This window comes from Symphalangus syndactylus, chromosome 6, assembly GCF_028878055.3.
Source record: "Symphalangus syndactylus isolate Jambi chromosome 6, NHGRI_mSymSyn1-v2.1_pri, whole genome shotgun sequence".
NCBI lineage: Eukaryota > Metazoa > Chordata > Mammalia > Primates > Hylobatidae > Symphalangus > Symphalangus syndactylus.
In genome coordinates, this window is record NC_072428.2 from 140,667,655 (window position 1) to 140,687,706 (window position 20,052).

At 55.2% G+C, this 20,052-nt stretch overlaps 1 protein-coding gene across 3 annotated transcripts in view; it reads right to left on the minus strand.

Annotated features, from left to right (window-relative positions):
- SMARCD3 (SWI/SNF related, matrix associated, actin dependent regulator of chromatin, subfamily d, member 3) overlaps positions 1-20,052 on the minus strand; it is a 38,434-nt gene that overhangs the window by 8,921 nt on the left and 9,461 nt on the right. Inside the window, exon 1 of one of the 3 annotated variants that reach the window (XM_055284614.2) lies at positions 607-812. The exons of the other annotated variants lie outside the window; for them this stretch is intronic. Within the exon in view, the coding sequence (XP_055140589.1) occupies positions 607-684 (78 nt within the window). The 5' untranslated portion in view covers positions 685-812. Of the gene's footprint in view, positions 1-606; positions 813-20,052 lie in introns of those variants that run through there. 3 annotated transcript variants of the gene reach the window in all.

Here is a 20,052-nt window from a genome sequence, read left to right on the forward strand (position 1 = left end):
TGAGTCCGCCAAGGAGACCCTCAGAGCCCCTAACTTGGGCTAAGTCCCTAGAGCGGGCCTCTCCCCCACCCTAAGGCAGAAGCTCCAGAGCCCTCCCGCTGGGATGCAGAGGTGGCTCAGCCTGCGAGCTTCCCGCTACAGTGCCTCCAGGGTCACCTGCTCCTTGCTCCGGAGACACAAGCAGTGACACTGTCCCAACGGATGAACAGACAGCCCAGCCCAGCCTCTGCCATGTCCCCATCCCCCACCCCCACCCCCAGGGAAGGGGCAACACCTGGGCCCACAAGGAAAAGAACGAAAGTCAACCTGTCGGCTACAGCGAGGACCCCCCCACTTGGGGGGGAGAGTCCCCAAGTCCCACCCCCGCCCCTGACAAGAGCCATGCAAACGCCTCCCTTCCCCGCCTCGCGTCAGACCCGGCCGGCCGCCTGGCGACGTGTTCGGGTGCCAGGGCGCCAGCATAGTCCCGGGGCCGGGCTGTGGGCCATGGCGCCCCCCACTAGAGGGGTGGGAGAGCGGGAGCGCCCTCCCGGCCCCTCCCGATCAGCCCTCCATTCAGCCCGAGCCAGCTCGCTCGCCCTCCCCCGCTAACTTTCCCCCACTCACCACCCCATGGACCAGAAACTCAAAAAGTTTGCTTTTCGTGGCTTTGCGCGCCCCTCCGGCAACTTCGTCCGCGGCCATCGGGGTGGGCTCAGCGGCTCCTCTCACTCTCTCTCTCTCTTCCTCTTTCTTTCCCTTTTCTGCCTTTTTTTTTCCTCCAACTCTCCCCTCTGAGTCCTGCTGGGCTCTCTCACACTTCTACTCGAGCGGAGTGGGGAGGGGGCCCCTTCAGGGCTGCCCTGACGGCCCACGGCCCACGCCGCCGCCGCCCGCCCGCCGCCGCCGCCACCGCCGCGGCTGCCGCATTCCTGCACTGATAAGACAGAAATAGTCCGGCGGCCCGGGGTCTGCCTGTTGACTCGGCGGGGACGGGGCCGCCTGCCTTTCCAAGCCCGCTGTCCAAACAGCGCAGATAAGCGGCGAGGCGCGCCGACCAGCCCGGCCGCGGGCGCTGGGCAGCAGTGCTGCAGCCCGAAGCCGCCGAGGCCCGCGGGAGGCGGCGCGGGGAGGGGACGCCAGGGGAGGCGGCGGGGGGTCGCCGGCCACCGGCTCTCGCCACAAATAGTTTCTCCGTCAGGGAATTCGCCGGCCGCGCCAGGCAGGGAACAGTCAGTTCCAACTTTTCCCCCAGCGGCTCCTGCTGCATTTCTGAGGCCCTTTCCCCAGAGACCTGGCAGGCCGAGCAGGGAAACATTCGCTGGCAGGAACCGGGGGAGCCCGGCCCGAGAGGCCTCGCGCCTGCCCGGGGCTGGCGGCGGTGGGTGTGCCCGGGCGGCGGCGTGGCCCTGCGTCCACAGCTGTGTGTGCCCTTGTCTCACACGCCGTGTGTGTCCGCGCCCTTTTGTGGCGTGGCAGCTTATGTGCATGCAGACAGACGCCTTGTCTGTGTGCCTCCCTCCACGACAGCCTCCGTGCGCGCGCGCCTGCGTGTGTGGCAGGACGTGGCCTGTGCCTTTCAGCTCTGTGCGAGGCTATTTCTGGGTATGTGAGTCTTTGTTTGCCGCTCTGTGAGAAAGTGAGGGCAATAGGGGAAGTATTTCAGAAAGAGGGACAGGGATTGTGCTCATGAGAACAGGAAGAGAATGAATGTGGGGAATGGCGCAGCGCCAGGGGGGTGCTCGGGTGGGTGCGGGGAGCGAACGAGGCAAGCTGGGCTTGGTTTCCTTGGGGTGGGGGTGGAGTGGGGTTAGGGGACCCAGAGGAGTTGGGGCAGCTGGGCTGGGTATAGTGGGCATATTGGGCCGGCCTCAAGACCCCGAAGAGAGGGTCTTGAGGCTGGGGTGTGGGGTGGGGTGGCAAAGGAGCCCCAGAAAGGGCGTGTGGAAGGAGTTGGCAGTCCCTGGAGTGGAGGAGGGACCGGAAGGAGGAGGGGCAAATCCTGACATACCCAGGCTGGGAGTCCTGGGCCTACCCAGGTCCCCAAAGGCCACGCCCCTTTTTCCTCCTGTTTGGGGAGGAGCCCGTGGGCTTTGGAACAAGGCCCCTTGGGTCAAGTTTGGGGGTCTGCTGGGGCCTCACTGTGAGAATCCAGGTGAGGGCAGGACCATAGCCTGGTGCCTAGGGGAGTTTGTTGAAACATTTACTTGAAGTGGGGCCCTGAAGACTGAAGGGTACTGACCCTAAACCCTTCAGAATGCCTTTGCCCAGGGGGTCCTTTCTGCCTGCAGCCTGTCTGCTGGCCCTGGTTGTGCTCTTGGCTGTCACTGTTCATTTAGGTGCCCACTGTCAATCTGAAATGTCAGGGAGGGCATCTGGTCCAGGATGCTCCTCTGCCACCTCTAGCTTGAAGGGGGACCTAGAGATCCCCTTGCTACCCAATCTCTCCTAGGGCTTTAGCCTAGACTCCCCTACACCCCCCCCCCCCACACACACACACAGAGCCTGGGCCCTGACAGGGTGGGGATGGGTGGGTGGCCTGCCTCTGTCTGCCATAGGTCATGCTGCTGGGAACCTGGGGAAGTGACTTGCTCAGTCTGCCTGCTAACCTCCCAAATCCCCGCTCACTCCCATTTCTTAGCCCCCGCCCCCGATTCTTTTACCTGGAATGCCCTTTGCCTGCCCTCTGCCTTCCCTCTGCTTGTCCAAATCACACCTATTCTTTACAGCCCAGCCCAGGCCCCACTTCCTCCAGGAAGCCTTCCCTCGTCCTACTTGTATGGAAAGATTTTTCTCCTCTCCAAATGCTCATTGCCATCTACCCAGCACCATGAATTGGCACTGGACTGGCCTGATGTGCACTGTGCTTCAAGGACATTAGCTTTGCTTTCCTAGAGAGGCTAAGGTCCCCATAGGTCAGAGACTGATCTTTAATTCCCACTCTTCCTCCATGCCTGGGCACAGGAACTCAACAGTACCCCAGATACCTGATGCTTGCAAAGCTCAATGAGCCAATGGATAGAGCTGGTACTCTGCCATTTACCTGATGGTGTGAATTACTATGGGCACCCCCACCCACCACGGGTGCGTCTAGCAGGGGCGTGGGAAACCACAGGCCTTGGAGGTTCTGGGGGTTGGAGATAGACACCCCTAGGCTTTGTTAAAGCTCAGTGTTCTCAACTATTAGAGAGACCTTTTGGGAAAAGAAGACAGCAGAGGAGATGCTGGGCACTCCAGTTTGGGTAGCTGGGAAGTTTGAGGCAGGGCCTGGGAGATCCCGGGCTTGGTCTTGGTGGTGGAAGAGGTTGCAGGAGGTAGTTAGACCAGGAGCTATGGTGAGGCCCCTGTGGATGAGCTGGTGAGCTTCACCCAAGTCCATACATAAGCCCCCTCCTAAGCCACTCCTCTGGGAGACATCCTTAAGTGTACACAGACAATAGATACACCTTGCACACATACCCTCCCAACACACACACACCAGGCACACACACCAATGCAAGCGCCAAAAGGTCGAGGAAGCCACATGGCTCTGCACACACAGGCACACCTTGAGCACCTCCACATCCCGTGGTGGGCCCCATTCACAAGGCAGGCCCAGACACATTTGCATACTGCTTTTAGGTGGGCGACAGGAGAAGCCTTCAGACCAGAAAGCTGGGGAGGCGCCAGTGTGGGGGCCCGGGCCAGGGTTCCCTCCTCACAAAGGCCAGGATCCCCAATGGCTCAACCCCAGAAGGGCGCTAGGTGTGCCATGCCGCCGATGGCTCCTGCGGGTGGGAAGGAGGCCCGGGAAGAGCCTGGATTCCTCCTAGAGCAATAGGGCGCCCGCCGCACTTGGGGCAGGCCGTGCGCCTGTCGGGGGCGAGGGCGGCCGCCCGGCGCCGCAGTCCCCCCTGCCGTCCCCCCATCGCTCCTTCCCTCGCTGAAGCACCACCAGCACCAAATGGCAAAGCGCCGCTCCCCGCGCAGGGAGAGATGCGCCGCGGCCTGCGGGACGGGCTCGGCCGCCTCGCCCCCACCGCGCCTGAGCGAGCGGGCGCGGCCGGGCAGCTGGGGGGCTCCGGCCGGCCCGGCCCGCGCCGCCCCTCCCTCCGCCCGCGCCGGTCCCCGGCCTGGGCATGCGCGCCGCGGCCTCCCTCCCGGTGAAGGTCAGCCCGGGGCCCAGCTGCAGGACTCCGCGGCGGCCGGGGAGGCGGCGGAGGGAGGAGGGATGCGGGGAAGAGACTTAACTCCTTCCCTGCGGGAAGATGGCCACCGAGGCCGGGCCCCAGCCGCAGTCCCGCCCTCCTGCCCTCCGTGAAGGTCCCACCACTGGGACTCCGCTCGGGGGCGCGGCAGGAGGAGCGGGAGAGCGGGGAACTTGGGAGAAGGGGCTGGAAGGAGAGAAGAGAAGCTGGCGAGGGGAGAAGGAGGAAGGGAAGGGAGGAACAAAGGAAGCGAGACTGGAGGGAGAACGGATTGCTTGGGAGAGGGCTCTTGCCTCTACTCCCTTTTCCCTACACCCCCAGCAATAAAGCTCTCCTTAGGGGAATACGATCACCCTCACTGGGGCGGCCTGAGTGTGTGTGTGTGTGAGAGAGGAGAGAGAGAGAGAGAGAGAGAGGAGAGAGAGAGAGAGAGACAGAGAGAGAGAACGCGAGAGGAGAGGGAGGGAGAGAGAGATGGGAGGGAGAAAGTGAGACCACTTGGCGCTCTGAGGACCACAAATCCTTGGTTTCGGTGTTCTGGCCATCCCTAAACCAGGCCCCACTTTCCGCCATCCAGCCCACCTGCCCGGGCTAAGCCCCAGCCCCGGGGCACCTCTGGCTAGTCCTTGGGGTCACGCCCAGCTCCAGAGAGGGAGGAGGGGAGACTGTACCTCAACCCCCACCTCTAGGTGACGGTTAGCAGAGGGGACGCTCCGAAGGCCAGGCCAGAGGCATCAGGCACCTTCCTCCTCCTCCTCCTGGCTGCCCTCATGCTGCTTGCAGGCCAGGGCAGCTGTGCCCCTCTCTGTTTGTGTTGGGATGTTTCTGTACCCCCGACACTCTCTGCTGCTATCAAGGGGGCTGTCTCTCTGTGTGACTTTGTCTTTCTGTGTCACTTTTGCAAACATACACGAAAGAGACAAATGCAATATATAGAAGCAAAAAAACAAAGAAAAACTAGGACACCAAAATAATGGTGCGACCTTGGGCAAGTCGCTGTACCTCCCTGTCCCTCAGTGTCCTCAGAAGTGAAAGGAGAGGCTTAAGTCAGAGCATTCCTAGAGCCCTTCCAGCTCTGAAATCCAAGAATTTCCTAAGACAGAGGCAGGAACCAAGGCAGACTGGGAAGAAGGAGGGGGACAGAGGGAGGGAGCAGAGCGACGGAGCTGTGCCAGGAAGCAGACCCGCACCGAGTGAGTGGGGGCTGCTCACCAGGAGTGAGGCCTGGTCCCAGCTCAGCACCCCCTCCTCTATGGAGTCCTCAGGGACGCGGCCCTCCCACTCACTCCCTCCGTCCTCCCCTCAGAGTAGCTCTTTCTGGGTGGCTCTGCCCCTGTCACGCACACCTGGCTGAGCCCTCACCCCTACACCTTCAGCATCCAGCCAGCAGGGTGGGCCTTACCTTGGGGTCCCCAGGGTCCTGTGCGGCAGGCAGGTGCATGCGAAGGTTAGTGGAATGAATGAGGCCTCCTTCCTCTCTTTGCCTGTGTGGGATTCCTCAGTCTAATGGGATGCTCCTTGACACCCCTCCCACCACACACAACACAATAAACTGCTGGTGGCAGGAGGAGAGCGGGGCTGGGCCGCTGGGCTCTGAGCATCCCGCTGGCCCACAGGGAAGGCACATTTTGGATTCACAGCAGGTTTTTTCTTATTCCCCATTAATGAGGTGGTCGCTTGTAGCAGGTCACACACCCCATAAAAACGTGCCACACAGGCCTGGTCCCCATTTCTGCAAGGACACGGCTGGGCTGTGGGATGGTGTTTACGTGGGATCCTGAGGGGTGCTAATAACCTCTCTCCCACCTTCCAGGGTGTGGCTCTGCCTGGCGGGCAATAGGGACACATCCAGGGACCCTGAATTGGGCAGTGCCCTGACCTGCTGGCTGTATGGCCCCTGGAGGGAGGGATGGGTCACTCAGAGCCATCCTCACTCTCCTCTCCTCTCCCTCCAGATCAACACCTGGCGCATCTGGCCAGATTCAGTGCCTTAGATGTGGCTGAAACCCAGGGCAAACACAAGGGGATCGCATGGCCTCGGGACTCATAGGGTGGTTGAGACTCCAAACAGTAGCCAGTCTTTCCCTCTCCTCCTCCCAGGTGTGTGGGAGCCATCTCTGGCTCCACCGGCCTCCTGGTTAACAGGCAGCCAGGGCTGGGAAGCCCACCCATCCCCATAATATCCCCTGGCTCTGCTAAGGCCCCACTCCCACCCTGCCCCAGCAGTGTCCCAAATGCCTGAGGTGCCAGGGGAGTCACCCAGTGCATGTCTCAGACATCCTACCCACATCCCCATCTCTCTACAGATGCTGGCTGCATCCAGATGTTGGCTGCATCCAGATGTTGGCTGCATCCAGATGTTGGCTGCCAGGGATCTGGGGGGCAGCCTTGTGGCTTCTGGTCGACTTGGGATCTGCTCATGTCGGGCTGTGTGGCCCTGGGAATGCCGTTTCCTCCCTGGAGCTCTGTCCTCATCTGTGACATGAGGGTGCTGCTGCCTTCCCTCCAACCTCGGCCTCTGGAAATGCTGGCAAGGCACAGAGTGCTGCCCGCTTCACCGGGGCTTTGGGCCAGGGCCCTGCCTCTTCCACCCTGCCTGGTATGGGGAGGCCTTTGGCCACCCTGCTAGCTGTCTCCACGTGTGTCCTGTGTTCCCCAGGCCCCAGCCCTCCTCTTTCTTAGTGAGGGGAGCCCCATTCTGGCATCTCCAATTCTCTCTGTCTTTTGCAGCTAACAGCTCCCCATGACAGTGTCAGGACAATCCTGGTGGCCCAGCGTCCTGCCCCTCACCTCGGGAAGCTTCTGAGGACTTGTGAGGCAGGAACAGGCCTCAGCTACTGCTCTGAACAGGTGTTCAGGGGGATTCCTGCCAATCACTGCATTCTGGGGTCTGGGTGTCACCGGAGTGAAGAGAAGTGAATAGTTACAAAAAGTCCATCTGCATTTCTCTAAACAAATTTTTGAGAATATTAAATCAAATGGCAGCGGGCAGTGGGATGTGTAAATAAAACCCCTGTGGAAGTGTCGCGCGGACTCGCCGCCCGGCTGTCCTTGCAGATCTGACACTGCACCTTCCACTCTGCACCATGGGGCCAGGGGAGCCCTTGACCTGCCGTTGGCTTTGAGGGCACCAGGTTCAATCTCATGCTGCCCTTTATCCCCAACTGCATCAGTCACCACAGAAAGCCCCAGACCCCTCAACTCCTGCACTTTGAGTCCCACAAGGCCCTAGACCCTCCTACAGTTGCCATCTCTCCCCAGCCCCTGAAACCCTCCTACTGTGTGGTCTGTCCTAAGGAACATTTCCAACATGCTCCACCTCTTCCGGAAGCATCCTTTGTGCCTTCCAGAAGCAGATGCCAGGCTCCCTTCCAGCAGTGGCTCGACCACTGGCCTCAGGGTGGGTATGGCCCCCCGTTGCCCCTCACTGCTGTTTCCAGACCCCTGACTCTGCATCTTACCCCCAGCTAGGGAGCCTTCATTCGTGCGGATTCTGGCTTCTGGCTCATGTCACTCTCTGGAGCACCACTCCTGTCCAGCCTGCTGCATGCTCTTCCGGACATCTCTGGCCTCTCCGTTCCTTGGCAGCTCCTCTTCCAGCGATTCTTCCTATTCCCTCAGCCATGCACTCCCAAGGTCATCTCTTAGATGACTGCAGCAACTGCAGCCCCCCACTTTCAGTCCCATGCACCCCACTCACTGACCACCATCTCCTCTTTTTCCTCTTTCCAGTTCACCCTGTCCAGCTCCCTGACCTCCAAATCCTGTGACTCCTCTGGAACCTCTGCTTCATTTCACCACTCTGCACCCCTCCCCACAGCTACCCCTTGCTCTTACACATTGAGTCTCCTGGCTGTTTTGACGGTGACACGTAACACACAATTGACCATTTTAACCTCCCTTGTATGTACTTTTTTTTTTTTTTTTGAGATGGAGTCTTGCTCTGCCACTCAGGCTGGAGTGCAGTGGCGTGATCTTGGCTCACTGCAACCTCCACCTCCCGGGTTCAAGCAATTCTCCTGCCTCAGCCTCCCAAGTAGCTGGGACTACAGGTGCCTACCACCATACCCGTCTAATTTTTTGTATTTTAGTAGAGATGGGGTTTCACTGTGTTGCCCAAGCTGGTCTCAAACTTCCTGACCTCAGGCAATCTGCCTGCCTCGGCCTCCTGAAGTGCTGGGATTACAGGCATGAGCCACTGCACCTGGCTTTTTTTTTTTTTTGAAACAGAGTGTCACCCTGTTGCCCAGGTGGCACGATCTCAGCTCACTGCAACCTCTGCCTCCTGGGCTCAAGCAATTCTTGTGCCTCGGCCTCCTGAATAGCTGGGACCACAGGTGCACACCACCATGCCTAGCTACTTTTTGTATTTTTAGTAGAGACAGGGTTTCACCATGTTGGCCAGGCTGGTCTCAAACTCCTGACCTCAAGTGATCCGCCCACCTTGGCCTCCCGAAATGCTGGGATTACAGGCATGAGCCACTGCACCCGACCCCTTGCATATACTCTTGACTCTCTTAAGCCGTAAATCCAGCTTCACCAACTCCTCCCCTGCAACCACGCACCTGAATGTGGCCAGAGAAAGACACACAGCCACCCCACCCGGTCTCACTGTGGATTTGGCACGAGCTCAGCTGGCACTGTGCTGCCTGGCTGGCCACTCTTCCCACAGCACAGTCACATCTATGCCCGCTCCCACACCCCGACAGGAGTTTTTTGCAGCTTCTCCCTCCTCTGACTTCCAACCTCTCCTCCATCCTCCTCACTCCCAGCTCGTGCCCCTGTTTTCCCCTTCACTGAGAAAAAAGAAGCTTCCGAAGAACTTCCAGAGCCTCCCACCACACCCTCTGCCTGCCAGCAGCTGATCCCGTTCCTCTAGATGAGCTATCTGTGCTCCCGACTACAGCCAGCCATGCCTCCGTGTGCCAGCAGCGTCCTTCCTCCACACCAAGGACACTGCTCCAGCAATTCTCTCCCACACCATCATTTCATCAACATTCCCCTCTCCCCTGGAGTTCCCCCAGCAGCATGCACAAGTACTGTTACATCCTCATTGGAAATAAGTGCTCTTCTTTCATTTTGTATTACATTTTAAAAAATAGAGGCGAAGTCTCACTATGTTGCCTGGGCTGGTCTCAAACTCTTGGGCTCAAGTGATCCTCCCGCCTCAGCCTCCCAAAGTGCTGGCATTATAGGCGTGAGCCCCTGCACCCGGCCTCCTGAAACAATCTCTCTTAACCCTACTTATCCTACAGGTTGCTGCCCAGTAGCAACAAAACTTCTGAAAAGAGTTGTCTCATTTGTGCTCTTCCATTCTCCCTGAATCCCAATCCTGTCGATGCTGCTCCCGCTGCTCCACTGAAATGCCCCTGGCAGGGCCACCGGTAGCCTCCACATTGGCAAATGCCGCTGTCAGTTCTTAACCTACTGCAACCTCTGCCTCCTGGGTTCAAGCGATTCTCCTGCCTCAGCCTCCCGCGTAGCTGGGACTACAGGCGTCTGCCACCACACCCGGCTAATTTTTGTATTTTTAGTAGAGACGGGGTTTCACCATATTGGACAGGCTGGTCTCAAACTCCTGACCTTGTGATCCGCCTGCCTTGGCCTCCTAAAGTGCTGGGATTACAGGTGTGAGCCACCACACCTGGCAAAGTCACAACACTCTGTCCTCTTTCAAACATTTCCTCCTGTGGAGGGAGGACACTTCTCCCTCTTGGCTGACCTCTTGCCTCCTGGGTTGCTCTTTCTGAGTCCCCGGGGACCATCCAGTTCTCCTTCCCTCTCCATGCAGGAGCGCCAGGACTCAGGCCTGGGTCCTCCTCACCTCTCCACGCTCACTTCCTCAGAGATCTCATCCTTTTTGCGGTCACATCATGTCCAGCACCACCTGTATGTCGGCAGCTCCCAGTTTCCTCCAGCCTGGTCCTCTCTCCCAATCCTTGGACGCATCTATCCAATCACCTATTTGGCATTTCCACCTGGGTCTTCAGTGAACAGCTCAAACATGGTCTGTCCAAAATGAGCTCCTGCTCTTTTGCCTCAAACCCCATCCTCCACCCAGTCTTCTCCCTCCTTCCAGCTGCCCAGGCCCACACCTTGGAACACCCTGGACCCCTGCCTGTCCCTCACACCTTACATCCACTATGAAGGCACATCCTATTGGCTGTGGACCAGCAGCCCATTGCTTCTCACCTCTCCCCGGATGCCACCTGAGCTCCAAACCACAGCTACTGGGTAGCCTGCTTCCAGCCTCACCCCGACAGTCTGTTCTCAACATGGCAACAGGTTCTTTAAAAAGGGAGTCAGGGCCGGGCGCGGTGGCTCACGCCTGGAATCCCAGCACTTTGGGAGGCCGGAGGCAGGTGGATCACTTGAGGTCAGGAGTTCAAAACCAGCCTGGCCAACATGGTGAAACCCCGTCTCTACTAAAAATACAAAAATTAGCCAGGTGTGGTGGCATGTAACTGTAATCCCAGCTACTTGGGAGGCTGAGGCAGGAGAATCGCTTGAACCCAGGAGGGAGAGGTTGCAGTGAGCCAAGATTTCGCCACTGCACTCCAGCCTGGGCAACAGAGTGAGACTCCGCCTAAAAAAAAAAGAAAAAGAAAAAGGGAGTCAGATTATGGCATTGCTCTGCTCTAAACCCTCCAGGCCTTCTGTCTTATTCCAAGCAAGGGCCAGGGTCCTGAGGGTCCTGCAGGATCTGGTCTCATCCTTACTCCCTGTCCCCTCTGCCCTCACCTCTTGCTATCTCCCCCCCCACCTTCTCTCTGCCCTGGCCTCTGGGCTCCCTGCGGTGTTCTGGAAACTCCAGGTCCATGCCAGCCCAGGATGCTCTTCCTCTGGCAGTCTACATGGCAGACTCCTCACCTCCCAAAAGCCTTTGTTCACACGTCTCCTTCTCAATGAGGCACAGTCTGTCTCCCTGATTAAAAACTGCAAGCCCTCTCCCTCCACACGCCCATTTCTTTTATTCCCCTCCACTTTCCCTACAGGAGCCTACACCTTCCACCTTTCTGTATCATCTACTCCCTTACATTGATGCCTGACTTTTCTTTTTCTCCATTAGAACGTAAGCTCCAGGCCGGGTGCGGTGGCTCACACTTGTAATCCCAACACTTTGGGAAGCCAAGGTGGGTAGATCACCTGAGGTCAGGAGTTCGAGACCAACCCGGCCAACATGGTGAAACCCCGTCTCTACTAAAAATACAAAAATTAGCTGGGCATGGTGGTGGGCACCTGTAGTCCCAGCTATTCGGGAGGTTGAGGCAGAAGAATTGCTTGAACCTGGGAGGCAGAGGTTGCAGTGAGCTGAGATCACACCACTGCACTCCAGCCTAGATGACAGAGACAGACTCTGTCTCAAAAAAAAAAAAAAAAAAAGAATGTAAGCTCCAAAAAGTTAGGGGCTGTGTGTGTGTGTGTGTGTGTGTGTGTGTTTCTAAAGGAGGCAGGGCTTTTTATCTGTTTTCTTCACTGCTAAATCCCAAGTACCTGGCACATGGCAGAGCCTCCAACATGTGATGGGTGGAGGTGAAGAGGGCCCACTCCGAGCCCGTTCAGGATCTTCAGCATGGATTTCCAAATGCCAGCTTAGGTTACAACCTGAGACTTTTTTTTTTTTTTTTTTGAGACGGAGTTTCACTCTTGTCACCCAGGCTGGAGTGCAATGGCGTCATCTTGGCTCACTGCAACCTCTGCCTCCTGGGTTCAAGCGATCCTCCTGCCTCAGCCTCCTGAGTAGCTGGGATTACAGGCACATACCACCATTCCCAGCTAATTTTTGTGTTTTTAGTGGAGACGGGGCTTCACCATGTTGGCCAGGCTAGTTTTGAACTCCTGACTTCACGTGATCCACCCACCTTGGCCTCCCAAAGTGCTGGGATTACAGGCGTGAGTCACCACGCCTGGCCGAGACTTGTTATCATAGCAGTAATAACATCGGCTTAGATTTGTATAGGACTTTACCATTGACCAAGCACTTCTACACACAGTAACCTGTCTGATCCCAACAGATAACCCTATCAGGTTCCTGGCAGGGTCCCCATTATAAAGATAATGAAAACGAGGCTCTAACAAGTTGTGTGACTGGCCAAAATTCGCTGTGCTATCACAGGGTGGGGCCAGGATTGCAAATCAGGTTTCCTGTCCTCAAGGTCCCTGGGTTTTCTCCTTTACCCCAAGCTGCCTCCCCAGTGTCCCCATGCTAAAGCTTGACTGCTTTAACCAACAAACGCACCCCACCTTCCCCAAACACCTGCCTTTTAAAGAAGGAAATCAAGATCCCTGGAAGCCTGTAGAGCTAAGCTGAATTACCCTTAATTATCCTTTTAAACACATCCCTCAAAATCTCAAGCTGATTGTTCGAAACATTGGGAATACAAATTCTAGAAAATGTGCTACCACCAAGGTGTCTGAAATAAGTTTCAATGCATTTGAGAAGGTTCCCTTTGTTACTGTGGAAATATTCCTTTTTAGCCAAAAACAAGAAAAAATAAAAAATGAATGCTAGTTAAACTTGGAACAAGCCCCTTGTTCCTGTGGCTTCTCTGGTCCTCACAAGCAAGTGTAACTCCTGTGCGACATGCACACTCGAATCCCATGGCGACACGCCACCCCGCCCCCTACCTGGACCTCAGTTGGCTATCCTTTGGGAACCTGTCGTTACCCCGACATAGCCAAGCGGTGCCCTGGGACAGCCCCCTACCACCTCGCCTTGCCTTCCTGGTGCCACTTGGTACTAGGTTTGGAGAACTTGGAGGATCCAACTGGCCCTTAAGAGGGGTAGGAGAAGTGGTGAGAACAGCAACAGGCTCTGTCTATGCCGAGTGGACCACCAATTTCTTGGAGAACCAGGCAAACATAAGTGGGATTGAGAAGAGATGGGGCTTGTGAGGCTTGTCCATGACCAAGGACTTCACAGTAAGCTCAGCATCTTGCCGTCCCCACACAGCACACTAGTAACTCAGCAGACTTTACTCTGGGACTCAAATGGCTACAGTGGCAGCAAGAAGCCTCACGAAGACTCACCAAGGGGCGGGCGGTGGGGAGGCGACAGATGTTGGGGCGTGCTCTCGGCAAATCCTTGTAACTAAGGCTGGCTGTGCTCTCCACCCCTGCCTGGACCCACTGCTCTGGGCAGGGTCTCTGCAGTCCACGCTGTGATGGCTCCTAGCCTGGATTCTAGAACAGAGTTTCTCCAGTTGGCACTGCTGACATCTCAGGCTGGATGATTCTTTATTGTGGGAGCTGCCTTGTGCACTGTATGATGTCAGGAGCATCCTTGGCCTCTATCCTCTACCCAGTGTGGCAAACAAAGTATCTCCAGACATTGACCCTTGTCCCTGGAGGGTGAAATTGCCCCAGGGTTGAGAACCACAGCCCTTGAGTCAATTGGTTCTGGGTTCAAACCCCACCCAGCCACTGAGTGACCATAACCCTGATCGTGTTACCTGACCTGTCTGAGCCTCAATTTCCCCATCTGCAAAACTGGGGGTCCCTCATGTGATGCACGGGTGGATATGAGGATTAAAATGTGGTTGAGCATGTGCAGAATTCAGCACAGTGCCTGGCACAGGGTCAACACTTAACGAGCAGCAGCTGTTAACATCAGCTTCCCAATGGTCCTGCCTGCCTGTCCCACATCCTGGATTCCCTGTGGCCTCGGCTGCTGCTCATCTGCCTTACCTCCCGGACTTGGATGATCCTGCTGCCAACCAACCCCCAGCTAGGGTGGGGCGCAGTGGAACCAGGGAGCTCTCAGAGCCCTTCGGCGGCAGGCTCATCACAAACGCCATGGTGGGTACAAGCGAAGGCTGAGCTGCTGCTCTTAGAAGCCAGCCAGGTGACCATTCACAGTGGCTAATTATGGCGGCTCTGGGAGCCCTGCGAGAAGTGTGGGGTCTACTCAAACCCCTGGACGCTTCCTTGGGCAGAGAGCAGCCACAAGTGGTGTTAGCATGCAGGGGTCATGCCATGGGAAGCCTGTGGCCCTGCAACTGAGCTGTGGGGGCTGCAGCTTGGGCTGCAGGACAGGAGGGAGACATTCAGAAGCCACCACACATAGCACATCCACTGCACTTAAACCTCTTTTTTTTTTTTTTTTTTTTTTGAGACAGCGTTTTGCTCTGTCGTCTAGACTGTAGTGCAGTGGTGTGATCACAGCTCACTTTAGCCTGGACCTCCTGGGCTCAAGCTATCTTCCCACCTCAGCCTCCTGAGTAGCTGGGACTACAGGCACGTGCCACCATGCCCGGCTAATTTTTAAATTTTTTCTAGAGACAAGGTCTTGCTATGTTGCTCAGGCTGATCTCCATCTCCTGGGCTCAAGGAATCCTCTCACCTTGGCCACTCGGAGTGTTGGGATTGCAGGCGTGAGCCACCATGCCCAGCTTTGGGACTTAAATTTAAAAAGATTTTGTAAGGCCAGTTATTGGCCTAGAAAAGCTGAGGTTTGGGAACTGCTGGTAACAGCATCCGAGGAAAAGCAGGGCCTCCTCCCACCCCGTGCGCTCCTCTGCCTTCTGTCCTCTACGCATTTAGTGAGCACCTCCTTTGGGGCGGCTCCTGGGAAGTGCTGCCCATTTACACGCATGACATGGCCTCTGCCCTTGAGACCTGGTGGTCATCGAGAAAGACATGATGGATAGAGGGCTTTGCGCCAGGTGTGTCCTTAGGGCCCCGTGGGAGCGGGGAGGAGGGGCCCCTAACAGGGTGGGGCAGGGCTACCCCAACAGGTGTCTCAGAGTAGCGACACCTAAGCAAGACCCTGAGCACAGCCAGGGAAAGCCCCAGCTGGGCGGGATGCCCAAGGCTGGCATGGGGTGCTGTGGGTCTCAGGGGCTGTGCTTCCTTGGGCACCTCTGTGAAGGTCAGGGGAGAGGCACCCAAGACTCGTGCTTTATCTTGGCTAGAGTCATGAATAGTGGAAAGGGCATAACAGGTGCCCTGCAGAGCCCAGCAGGCTAAAACTAGTAACAGGGAAGCCAGCACACACAACTCTTACTGGGAGCAGCCACTGTTTGTTCTGAGCTCAATTAATGTTAATAGTCACCCTACCTTGCGAGTACACAATCCTTAACCCACCTTACAAGTGGGGAAACTGAGGCCTAAGGAAGCAAAATGACTGGTGCAAGATTGCAGAGCTAGTAGGGGTGGAGCTGAGATTTTCATCCAGGTGGCCTGTGTCTAGCCTAGATCCTAGCCCAGAGGCTGTGGGCAGACTTGATGGGAAGAAGTAGAATGTGCTAGACACTCCTGCTAAATTTTTTTTTTTTTTTAATTAAAGAAATGCCAAGGGGTGTTCTGAGGGATTTAAATCAAGGCCGAAGCTGTAACCACAACTTAAAACCTGGAAGGCAGCTGGGGAGGGAGGGGAGAGAGAGGCAGGATGTCCATGTGTCCACCAAGGCCCTACCACTTTCACCAAGGGGGCCTCCTCACCAGCCTCAAAGCCTTGTCTTTGCCCTCCCCAGGTTCCACCTTGGAGAATGTCCCTCTTATCCCTCCAAACCTCAATCCTTCCCATCTACATCGCCATATCTCTCAAGCCATCCAATTCCCTCAGCCCAGCTCCAGGGTCTGGCCATTTTCCATGCTGTTCCATGGTTGTTATTATGAACATCTTCTTCTCCCTTGGCCCTCCTACTTAATCCATAGGCAAATTTTATTGGTTGCGCTATTATCTGATCTCTCAAGCCCACTGGTCTCTGCATTTTTTCTGTCACCACCCTGGTCCAGGCCAGCACGATCTTTCTTCTGCACTGATCGTCCCATCTCTCCATTCTGTCTCTCTCTACAGCGTGGCCAGAGTGATCTTTTAAAAAATGCAATGAGGACCATAGTACATCCTTGCTTAAGATCTGACAGTGGTTTCACGGCACTGACGGAATCCAAATTCCTGGGCTCACAGGGCTGACTCCACCTTGTGGGTGCCTTCAGCTCCACCAGTCCCTATCTGGTCCTCAAACTCACTGGGTCCCTGTCCACCTCAGGACCTCTGCACCTGCCATTCTCTTGACCTGCAATCATCAGCCACTGGGTCTGAAGGCCACGTTCCTGAAGACATGATTTTTTTTTTTTTTGAGACATAGTCTCACTCTGTCGCCCAGGCTGGAGTGCAGTGGTGTGATCTTGGCTCACTGCAACCTCTGCCTCCCAGGTTCAAGCGATTCTCCTGCCTCAGCCTCCCGAGTAGCTGGGATTACAGGTGCTTGCCACCACACCTGGCTAATTTTTATATTTTTAGTAGAGACGAGGTTTTGTCATGTTGGCCAGGCTGGTCTCGAACTCCTGACATCAAGTGATCTGCCTGCCTCAGCCTCCCAAAGTGCTGGGATTACAGGTGTGAGCCACTGCACCCGGCCAAAGTCAGGATTTTGCCCCAAAATGGAGAGGAGCTAATGTCAGCTCCTGCCTTGGAAAGTGCCCCAGGATGGCAGTGGCTTTTGGCACAGGGTGTGGGAAGAGGAAAACATGATTGTAGGCCATCCCGAAGCCCAAGGTGAGTGCTGTGAAGATGGTCTCACACAAGAAGCCACCAGGCCAGGCCAGGTCAGCGCCTGGGGTAGGAACTGTGGGAGTTCCTCTGGGATGGAGGCAATCACCCCCTAAAGACCTAACTCCTCAGCAGGCCACCTCCTTCTCCCTGATGTGGAGGTGAGGAGGTAAATGGTGGGATCCATGGAGTTCTGGGGAGCCTGGCGGAGCTGGGCCCAAGCTTCTGCTGGAGGCAGCGTCGGCAGCCAGCATGGGGCAGAAGCAGTGGTGGTGGCGACGGAGGGGGAGCAGACCGTGGGGCCATGCCCGGGACTAGCTGGGAAGGTGGCATACTAACTGCCCAGGGTAACTGCCAGAAGGGGAGGCTGGAGGCTGCCCTGTGGCTCTTCATGGAGCCAGGTGAGGAACTAGTGTTCCAGCAGCCCAGGGGCCCAAGGACTGGACAGTGGCAGGGAGTCGACCTGTCCCTCAGGGCCTTGGCTCTTCCTGTGATGAGGATAGCCCAGGGTTTTGAACCCCTGTCAGCTCCCTGAGGCTCTGACCATCTCGCTCCTCTGTAAGACACATCTCCAAATTCTGAAGGCACCTGTCAGAGTCCCCCTGCTGTAAGCTGAACTGTGTCCCCCCAAATTCATATGTTGGAGTCCTAACCCCTAATATATCAAAATGTGACCTTATTTGGAGATAGGGTCCTTAAAGAGGTAATCAAGTTAAAATGAGGTCATTAGGGTGGGCCCTCATCCAATAGGACTGGTGTCCTTACAAGAAAGGGAAATTTGGGCACAGAGACTTGCACAGAGAGAAGATGATGTAAAGAGACAGAGGGAGAGGATGCTCAACTTCTAGCCAAGGAGAAAGGCCTGAGACAGATCCCTGCCTCACAGCCTTCAGAAGGAACCAACCCCACTGATGCCTTGATTTCAGACTTCCAGCCTCCGACATTGGGACCAGGAATCTCTGTTGTTTAAGCTGCCAGGTCTGTGGTCCTTTGTTGGGGCGGCCCTAGTGACTCAACACCCCCACAGCTCTGCTCTTCAGGACTCCCAGGGTGATCATGATGAGACCTGCCTGCTAGTCCACCTACCACCTGGGCCTCCCCTTGGAACATCCTCTGGTTTGCCCAATGAAAGCAAGGCCTCCAAGCAGGGTGCAAAGCACAGGGCAGAACCTGGGCCAGAAGGCCTGAGTTTGAGCCTTTATTCCATCATCCATTGATAGGAGGATAAAAGTGCCAAGTCACCATTAACCTCTCTGATCTCAGTCTCCTCATCAGTGGGTATTTATCATCTTACCTCTCTCACTGGGTTATTGTGAATAGCAAAATAGTAATGATTTTCCATATGTGAAAATTATCTTTAAGTCACAGAGTACTGAGTAAAGTCATCATGGCCATTAATTTATCACTCTTTGGTAATCACCCATTGCACTGTGGACTTGAATTGACCTTATTGTCAATTTAACCTCAACTTTTTTCTTTTCTTTTCTTTCGTTCTTTGAGATGGAGTCTCACTCTATTGCCCCAGCTGGAGTGCAGTGGCATGATCTCAGCTCACGGCAATCTCCACCTCCTGGGTTCAAGCGATTCTCATGCCTCAGCCTCCTGAGTTGCTGGGATTACAGGCACGCACCACCATGCCCGGCTAATTTTTGTATTTTTAGGAGAGACAGTGTTTCACCATGTTGGCCAGGCTGGTCTCAAATTCCTGACCTCAAATGATCCACACACCTCAGCTTCCCAAGTGCTGGGATTACAGGCGTGAGCCACTGCACCCAGCCATTTCCTTTTCCTACTCTACGAAAAACATGTCTCCCTATCCCCTACTTGTAAAGTTGTCTTTTTGTCTCAAGAATGGACATGTAACATTTACTCCTGTTAATATTCATCTTCTAAGAATTAGCTCATAATTCGTAGAAGGTGAATGTTGACAACTTTTGAATATTAATTCTGTTATCCAAAATATTCACCATCTTTTCTGGCTGTGTGTCATTCACAAATCTAGTGAGTGTGACCATCAATCTGCATCTAAATCTTTGCTGAACGTATTGAGAAAGGGACAGGAAGCAAGACAAGGCTCTCTCTCTCCAGACTAATGTACATCCTTTGGGGCTTAGTCTTTCTTCAATTCTTAGCAAATTTGCCCAATTGTAGTAACATCCAGCCAGCAATGTGCTAGTGTGTCATGTCAGTAGCTTAACATCAGCCAATATGGGAGTTTTTTTTTTTTTTTTTTGAGATAGGGTCTGGCTATCACCTAGGCTAGAGTATAGTGGTGTGATCATGGCTTATTACAGCATGGACCTCCTGGGCTTAAGCCATCTTCCTGCCTCAGCCTCCTGAGCAGCTAAGGCTATAGGTGCATGCCACCATGTCTGGCTAACTGTTAAAATTTTTGTAGAAATGGGGTGTTGCTTTGTTGCCCAGGCTGGTCTTGAACTTTTGGCGTTAAGCGAGCCTCCCACAGTGGCCTCCCAAAGCGCTGGAATTACAGGCCCAGCCACTGCACCCAGCTAGTGGTATTTATACCACAGGAATTGGCGAACGATACAAACCAGAGCTCTGCTCCCACTCCCTGTCCTGCCAAGAGCCAGTTGTTAAACATTTACCGGCACACCACTGCATCCAGCCCACGTTTATGTATCATACCCTAAAGATACAGGGAAACACTTTGTCAAACACCTCCAAATTAACACATAGAGCTTTATGGAGCTTAGCCTACAAAACAGTTCAACATGCATTATCCAATTTGGTTCTCTCCACACTCCAGGAAGCTGAAGGGATGACTATTACTATATCCATTTTAAGACAGGAACACAAGGCGTAGAGAGTTCTTTAAGGACTGACTCACAGCTGGAGAGCAAGTTAGTGTCGAAAGTGAGGTTCAAACTCCTGTTTTCTGATCATAAGGTCCATGTTCTTTTTGAGTCACTATCTGACTGCTCCCCCATTCGTTATCAAACGTACTCCGAAGTCCTCAGGGGTTGGTACTCTGGGTTTAAGACACAGACAAGTTGAGAGGGATTCTACAACAGCCCCTGCCCTTCCCATTAGCAGCCATCATGAGGATTTATGAGCACTGCTTCTCAAACTGGGATTCAGATCTGTTCTAGGGGGAGGGGCCTCAAGTTTTTGAAAAGACTCTGCGTTTTGTTTATAATTTCATTGTTGACAAGAAGCCAACTAAAGTGACAGCAGGCCAGGTGCAGTGGCTCAAGCCTGTAATTCCAGCACTCTGGGAGGCTGAGGTGGGTGGATTGCTTGAGCTCAAGAGTTTGAGACCAGCCTGGACAACATAGCAAGACTCCTCTCTACTAAAATTTAAATATATTAGCTGGGTGTGGTGGTGCACAGCTGTAGTTCCAGCTACTTGGGGCACTGAGGTGGGAGAAC